The sequence below is a fragment of the Mobula birostris genome, chromosome 6 (assembly GCF_030028105.1).
Source record: "Mobula birostris isolate sMobBir1 chromosome 6, sMobBir1.hap1, whole genome shotgun sequence".
In the NCBI taxonomy this organism is placed as follows: domain Eukaryota; kingdom Metazoa; phylum Chordata; class Chondrichthyes; order Myliobatiformes; family Myliobatidae; genus Mobula; species Mobula birostris.
Window position 1 is genome coordinate 161,468,674 of NC_092375.1, and position 8,601 is coordinate 161,477,274.

Below are 8,601 nucleotides of genomic sequence, written 5' to 3' on the forward strand. Positions count from 1 at the left end.
TTTGCTCATTGGGGCCAAAAAGTTCTATTTTAACTTCATCTGTCCACAGGACTTGTTTCCAAAATGAATCAGGCTTATTTAGATGTTCCTTTGCAAACTTCTGACACTGAATTTTGTGATGAGGACGCAGGAAAGGTTTTCTTCTGATGACTCTTCCATGAAGGTCATACTTGTGCAGGTATCGCTGCACAGTAGAACAGTGCATCACCACTCTAGAGTCTGCTAAATCTTCCTGAAGGTCTTTTGCAATCAAAAAGAGGTTTTGATTTGCCTTTATAGCAATCCTACAAACAGTTCTCTCAGAAAGTTTTCTTGGTCTTCCAGACCTCAACTTGACCTCCACCGTTCCTGTTAACTGCCATTTCTTAATTACATTACAAACTGAGGAAACGGCTACCTGAAAACGCTTTGCTATCTTCTTATAGCCTTCTCCTGCTTTGTGGGCATCATTTATTTTAATTTTCAGAGTGCTAGGCAGCTGCTTAGAGGAGCCCATGGCTGCTGATTGTTGGAACAAGGTTTGAGGAGTCAAGGTATTTATAAAGCTTTGAAATTTGCATCACCTGGCCTTTCCTAACGATGATTGTGAACAAGCCATAGCCCTAACAAGCTAATTAAGGTCTGACACCTTGGTAAAAGTTATTTGAGAGCTCAAATCCCTTGGGGTGCCCAAACTTTTGCATGATGCTCCTTTCCTTTTTTTCACTCTAAAATTGTACAAAACAAAAATAATACACTAATCTTTCTTAAAATGTTGTAAAGAATGTTTCATCTTTAACTTTATGACTTTTGGAGATCAGTTCATCTTCTACTCACTTAACTATTCACAGTAACAGAAATTTTGACCAGGGGCGCCCAAACTTTTGCATGCCACTGTATACAACGAAAATGGAGAAGATGTAGCACTGAACTCTCAGAAATTACTGTAAAAAAATAACTCAATCATCTGAAGCCTTGTCAAAAGTCTTAATAAAATTCATTTAGAAGCAATTAAATGTATCATTCTCACAAATCATCCCTCTTATTGCAAAAAAAAAAAAAAATCAATAGTTATATATCACCTTCCCTGTGCAAATCAGGTGTCTGCCCTTGGTTAATGTTCACTACTTCAAATAAGACTGACACTGTTCCTCAGAATTTTCTCCAATGACTGGCTGACCGTAGACATCTTGGCCAGGCGATATAATTACTTGACTTATCCAAGTCTTCCTTTTTGAACAAAGCCACCTTTTAGATTTCTGATAGCACATCCATAGCCAAGGAGGAGGGGAAAATAATGGCCAACACCACACCCACCCCTCCCCTCCTCTCCCCTCCACGATTTCCTGCCTTGGTTCCTTTAACTGGTTTGGAGTATGTGGTATATTTCTTGATGGATTAGCAATTCGTATACTTTCAAGATGCTCAACTATGTTATCTAGTAGTTCGTATTCTATTGAAATATTTCATGAGAGTTTTGCCTGCAAAATGAATTATCTATTAAATGAAGACAGACGCAAAATTTTTATTTTAGAACCATACCCATATTTTATATACGCATGTTGTTTTGTAAGAGTCCATATATTTCCCATAAATTAAAAAGCCAGATAAATAATTAGAAAGTATCTTTGTGGCTTCCCAAATGTTACTTAATAATTTAATCTCATCTAATATCTTACTACCTTCCTTTTTAAAAACATTCCTAGTTTCTGTACTCCCCAGTGTTGCTGGTGCAATCATGTTTCCAGAATCAGAATAAGCTTCCTTTTTTAAAAAGAAACATTATCTTACACTTAATGTCTAGGAAGTAATCTGGATGGGAGCCCCGCCACCTTAAATAATGTTTGTTCTGAACTTGGTCTCCTCTTACATTGCCTTGGTTCTAGGGGCTATTTCCAGAGTCTATTTGCTGGCACTGCAATTATTGCATCTTCTTTCCTCTGTTCAACCCTTATGAGCTTGTTTGTTTATATTCCAATATCATATCCTTCCTCATAGTTACAATTGCAATTTATTTTAACATGATTGTATCTGCCACTGTTTTTTTCTTTAATTCACAACTGATTCAGATATCACATATCCAATCCCTTTCCTCTTATAAACTGCATTGCAGTAAAAACTCAGTCTATATGCATATCTGTACATCTCATCTGCTTATTCCTAGATTGCGTTGAAGTATATTATTAAATGTTACCAAATTGTTGTTCATTTTTATTTGTGTAAATGTCCTTGTTTCTTGCACGTTCCAAACTTCCAAATTCTTTATCATGTTTCCCCGTTTTGAGCCTTGCTCTTCCAAATCAATGTGGAGATTCCATTTCTGATGAGTAGTTTAAGATCTCTGCTACATCAAGCAGCATCTTGAATCTTTATTCATTTTCAGGAGCTGGATGTTCTTGGCCTGAATAGAATTGAATTTCATGATAATTAATGGTGCTATACTCATCCAGCTCCGCAAAGAATGTTTCACTGCAGTTCTGACTTGAGTAAAGACTTTGGGTTGTCTCTAGGGATTTTTAGGATGTCATTCGCTGCAGAACAGCCAGCCGTTGGCCTGCTCTCTTATCCACATCATTGCTGATTATTGAGGTAGACATGGGTGGCAATTAGATGAACTGATGGGTTCTATGTATGAACAAGACATAGCTGTGAGATTTTAGGAGCTGTCTTAATGATACAGCTGTTTTGTCCCATTAATTTTGATTTACCTTGTGCTGTTGGCATAATTTGGAATGAATGAAATTGGTGATCCCTGACTTATTTCGTAATTTGAGAAAGTCCTGCCTTAGCCAAGGTTGCAACACCACAAAATAGTTCCCAGAAATATACCAAAAAGTTTTAGATCATCTTACATTTGTCCAAATATTCGATAATTGTGACTGATTCCAACAATTTCCACAAAATAGACATTAGTCTATGAGGTCTTTAGTGACCTTCTTTGTTTTCTCTCTTTTTTTTCCAAATGATGTTCTTTCACAATTTTCAATCCAAAACATACAGTACATTAAAAGAGAGGTCTGGAGAATTACCAGTGCATCTGCCTTTTTCACATCTAGTTTATTTTAATTCACTGTAGCTGGAAATTACTTTCTCCTGGATGTTTTATCTTAAATCTTATGTTTATTTCCACTGCTGCCTTTTAATCTGAATTATATCCATTTGTTACTTCACTGGAAACCAATTCAGAGTGTTTATGTTGAAAATTGTGTAGTTTTAGCATCTCTAACAAGTTTTTATTTTGCTGTTTGCAGTTCTCATATCTTTGTGGCATTTTAGGAGCTCTCCTGTCGTGGAACAGTACATGTAACTTTTGTACTTGGTGCATGGGAATCTACTGCAATATAGTGAATTCTGGTTATTTGAGCTATTGGTTAATCAGAGCATCTGTTTATTTGGGACAACCCTTAAGCAACTAATTGAGAAAATTGCCGTGATTCCCTTATTTTATTTGGGACACTATGCTGCTTAATTAGTGCAGGAGACTTTTGGCAAACAGGTTCTAGCTAGTGTCCATTGTGTGCATTTATGTGGCTGTTAGATGCTAAACCATGCTTAGAGCGAACAGTTTTTAAATAGCATCAGTTGCATGTGTTTGTGTTCAAAAAGCAGTGATTATTGTAACTGATAGTTGGCGTGAAATAAGCAGTATGACAATACAGAACCATTTTGCTCACTGCAGTTTCAAGCATTCAAGCTTGGCGATGCTAGAAAGAGCCAGAAGTGAAAATGAAATGATTTCACTACTTCAAGTTAGGAACAATGAAGAATATGAAGGTATCTTGAATGTTACAACAAAAATGAAGATTTGAAGTTTTCAATTGTTGATAGTATTGTATAAAGGTGGTCCATTATCTGCACAAGATGTTTGTGAAGAATTTGTTAATTTACAGTCAATCAAAAGAACTCGGCACATACACTGGATGAACTCCTCTGTCAATAACTATTAAGAACTAATACACAGATTTATGGGACTGAAGTACTATTGGTAGTGTTCTAATTTGTTCTGTATTTCATTTAAATACATAATTTGTTACTCAGCTTGTCTTTTTTTAATATCCTTTTTTAACTATTTTCATGAGACTTCGGTTAATTGGCCAAAATGTACTGGTCCTGGATGTGTTCCAGTTAACTGGAATCCACTGTATTATCAGATGATTCTAGCTAAATTTAACCTTTTCACTTCTCACCACCTTTGATTTGCTGTATGAACTTTCTTGAGTTTACTTCATGGGTATTCTACGTCTCAATAAAATGTGCTATAGCTGATCTTAGACAATTTATTAAGGTTGACACTACTAATATACTCAACATTACTTCTATAGCTTGCATCTTCAAGTTTGTTAAAAATTGGGCAAGAGACTGACAAGACCACTACCAGAAACAGAGAATCTGTTTACCTTCTGCTTGACATGGTAAGTATTAAGTTACAGCTAGATTATATGCGGTTATATCATAAAAAATTGTCATTAAAAAGAAAGAAGAATCTGCTCTTTCATCTCTGCTAAACAAGTAGTTAATACTGACTGTGCTGTAAGTGACTTTTATCCAAACTTACTCGCCTATGAGGGGCTTGTGCAGCTTTGTCTCTATCCCTTTAGAGGTCAGTTCTGATCATCTACTGTGGTCTGTCGTTTATTGCCAAATAGCAAGCTTGTCCACCTTTCTACTATAATCATGTTCCTATCTAACTACTACAATAACTCAATTTTGATTATTTTTCTTAACCTTCAATCATTTTCCTGGGGGATTCTGCAGCCACAGTAGCAAAAGTTAGAATAGTGTTATAAAATCTATTAAGATTTGGGAAATCTCTGATAACCACAGTAATTACTTACACTTAGCAGCCGTGTTTCATATTATGAACACACCTGCAATCATCTCGCTCGTCTTTCATTTTTAAAAAAAGACCCACGGTGTTTGTTTTAACTTTGTTCTCACAGAATGTTTAATGTATTATTTATGATGTTCTGGCTGAGTTACGAGCGGTAATTTTGTTGAGGTTTTTGTGGGGTTTTTTTGAACCATGAAATAAGCATTACAGCAGTGTGGCTTACTTTGGTGATTGAAATGCCATTGTGTATAATTATTGGGTGATGTGTCACTGGAATTTTCTGCAGATTGTTCAAGAGTCTCCTTTTCTGACAATGGATCTGCTGGAATCATGTTTTCCCTATGTCCTCCTGAGAAATGCATACCATGCTGTCTACAAGCAAAGTGTTACATCTTCGGCCTAAGTTGGAATTTGGTGAAGGCAAAATTCAAATTAACTTCATGTTCTGCAGTACAGGTTTACAGACTAATGACTGTAGAAATATTTCACTTTAGCCTAAAAAGCAGTTATGAAATTATCATTTTTCATAGACATACATTGTATACCAGTGTTTTTTACGTTGATATTGATATGCTTGATTGATTTGCTGCATAGTGGCAAAACTGGTTTCAGTTAAATAGCAGCTATATTTGTTATAATTACACTACGATGTTGGTTGAGTTTTAAAATTATTTGTGCAAAAGAAACAGCTGTTTTAAAAACACCTGAAAGCTGTTAAAATGCAGAGGAAAATTTATATAATCACTATTTGGAGATGATCTGGCTTCCTTCTGTGTAAATTACTTCACTTCAGACAATGCAAGAAAAGATTTATACCTATCATTCTTCATTGATGATAAATGGAATAAATGGTTTATTAGTTGCATATATTTGGATTTAACACAATAGTTATATTTCCTTTAATTTTAAACAATATTACTCTGAAATACACTGTAATATCTACAAATTCTGTAGGAATGCTGAAATCTCCAAAAACAATTCTAGCAATCCACTGCAAAATACTTGGAACAAATGTGATGTTTGTATAAAGCATAGTATAATTTTTTTTTTTATAAAACTAACTTCAGTGGAGAGCTTGTTGAATTTCACACTATCATTGTACCCTGTTGTACGCTATCACTGTATGAATATTTATCTCATAAGATGGCAGCCCTTAAGCTCTTTTATATGTTTTACATTTTTCAAGTTTGTGTATCTTCCATAATGAATAATAAAACGCCAGGTTACTTCACATTCACAGTGGAGGATGTCTTTTTATTAATTCTAACTTGCTATTTAATATTTCCATCTCAGTAAAACTTCAATAATTTGCTTTTTAGCTGTTTAGACATCATGTAGTTCAGCATCTGGCTCTCTGGGACCTCTTAACTCATTGGGATTCAGTTTTCTGTGGTTAACATTTTTAAACTCGCCTGGTTCATAGGAAAATTTATTGTTCTGTTGTGTATTTTTGAAAGGAAATTTACTGAGTTGCCGTATTAATAAGAATAAGATCCACTAGCCCAGAACAGGCAGCTGGTCCAACACCAGCAAAGTCCTGCATGTGCTAGATTAGCAAAGTTTTACGACAGTTGTGCCTATAATATTTGAGGCCTTTAGTTTCCCCAACTTTCTGTATAGGGACAAAGCTGTCCTTCAGAGATAAATGATGCATAACCCTGAAATACTCAAATCATGTTATTCAAATTGAATTTTCTTCAAAGTTCAAAGTTAATTTATTATCAAAGTACATATATGTCACAGTATACAACCCTGAGATTCATTTTCTTGTGGGTATTGACAGTAAGTACAAGAAACAGAATAGAATCAATGAAAGACCACACCTAATAGGATGGACAAACAACCAATGTGCAAAAGATTACAAACTCTGCAAATACTAAAAGAAAAGGGCAAAGAGAAATTGAATGAAAGAATGAATAAATAAATAATGAGAACAAGAGATGAGTCCTTGAAAGTGATCCATAGATTAGGGGAATAGTTCAGTGATGGGGTAAGTGAAAGTAACCTATCCAGTTCAAATACCTGATGGTTGGGGCCCTGAGGCTCCTGTACTACCTTCCTGATAGCAGCAACGAGAAGAGAGCATGGCCTGGATGGTGGGGTCCTTGATGATGGATGCTGTTATACTGCAACAGTGCACCTTATGGTTTGGGGAGGGCTTTACCGGTGATGGACTTGGCTGTGATCTACTACTTTTTGATAGTTTTTGCATCCAAGGGCACTGGTGATTTCCATGCCAGGCTGTGAAGCCACCAATCAATATACGCTCTAAAAAGTGTGTCAGAATTTTAGATGACAAGTGGAATCTTCGCAAACTTATAAGAAAGTAGAGGCACTGTTTTCTTCATTATGGCACTTGTGTGTTGGACCCAGGACAGATCCTTTGAAATGATAACACCGAGGAATTTAAATTTGCTGATCGTCTCTACCTTTGATCCCCTGAAGAGGGCTGGCTCATGGACCTCCAGCTTCCCCCTCCTGAAGTAATGATCAGCTCTTTGGTCTTGCTGACATTGAGTAAGAGGTTGTAATTGTGACACCACACAGCCAGATTTTCAATCTCCCTGCTCTGTGCTGATTCATCACCACCTGTGATTCAGCCAATCACAGTGGTGTTGACAGTAAACTCAAATATGGTATTGGAGATGTGCTTAACCCCACAGACATAAATGTAAAGTGAGTGAACCATGAGGCTAAGCACACAGCCTTGTAGTGCACCTGTGCTGTTGGTGATCGTGAAGGGGATGTTGTTACCAATCCGAATTGACTATGGTCTGTAAGTGAGGGAATTGAAGATCCAGTTGCACAATGAGGTATATTGAGGCCTACATCCCAAAGCCTATTGATTAGTTTTGAGGGGACATAGTGTTGAATGCCAAGGTGTAGTCAACAAACATGCATCTTCACAGTCTAGTTGTACAGAGGATGAGTGAAGAGCCAATGAAATGGCATCTGCTGTGGACCTGTTGTGATGGTAGGCAAATTGGAGCCGATCCAAGTACTTCCTCAGGCAGCTGATATGTTTCATGGCCAACCTCTCAAAACACTTCATCAAAATGGACGTAAGTGCTACTGGATGATAATCATTGAGGCAGGTTACCACGTTTTTCTTAGGCACTGTTATAATAAAGCTACTCATTTATCCCTAATTTAACCTGAATCGATTTGGAAGCAATCATGGCCAAGAATTGCAACTGTGTGTGCATTCCCCACTCCATACGTAAACCTTATACCTGATACATAAGCCCTGCATAAACAGTATAACCTCACAAAACACCCACTTGCTTTCCCTGTCCGGCACCTTGGTTTTATTAGCTACTTCAGGACACACAAAGCTGGAGTAGAAGCACGTTATTCTTGATTCTGAGAGACTGCCTAAGATGACAGAAACTAGACTAAGTTTTCTTTCCCCAAACCTGCTTTCGTCTTGCTTTTCTTAAAGCCTGAACACATTTTAAAACTTAATGTAAATTGCATTAAATAATTTATTAGTCAAAAATGGTAATTTGATGAAAGTAAGTTTATCACAAATATACCGTTTTACTCTTGGTTGTAATAAATTGGAAAAAAATACACTAAACTGTGTACAATTGTCTGCTGTTTGGTAACTTTTCAAACACAATATCAGGTGTAAAGCAAACCTATATTATTTGTTTTCCCCAAAGTCCTTCAGACACAATTGTTGGAAAGTCGCTATGATATCAACTAATTTGCAGCTCATGAGAAATTCAATTAGATTTATTTTTCTTACTCTAGTTAGATTTACTTAAGGTGATTTGTACCCAGATTAA

At 36.3% G+C, this 8,601-nt stretch overlaps 1 protein-coding gene across 3 annotated transcripts in view; it reads left to right on the top strand.

Moving 5' to 3' along the window:
* nckap1 (NCK-associated protein 1) overlaps positions 1-6,041 on the top strand; it is a 154,274-nt gene extending 148,233 nt beyond the window's left edge. For all 3 annotated transcript variants that reach the window (XM_072261729.1, XM_072261731.1, XM_072261730.1), the window contains 2 exons: positions 4,302-4,391; positions 5,097-6,041. In XM_072261729.1, the coding sequence (XP_072117830.1) occupies positions 4,302-4,391; positions 5,097-5,213 (207 nt within the window). In that variant the 3' untranslated portion in view covers positions 5,214-6,041. The remainder of the gene's footprint in view (positions 1-4,301; positions 4,392-5,096) is intronic.
* Positions 6,042-8,601: the final 2,560 nt, after the last annotated feature.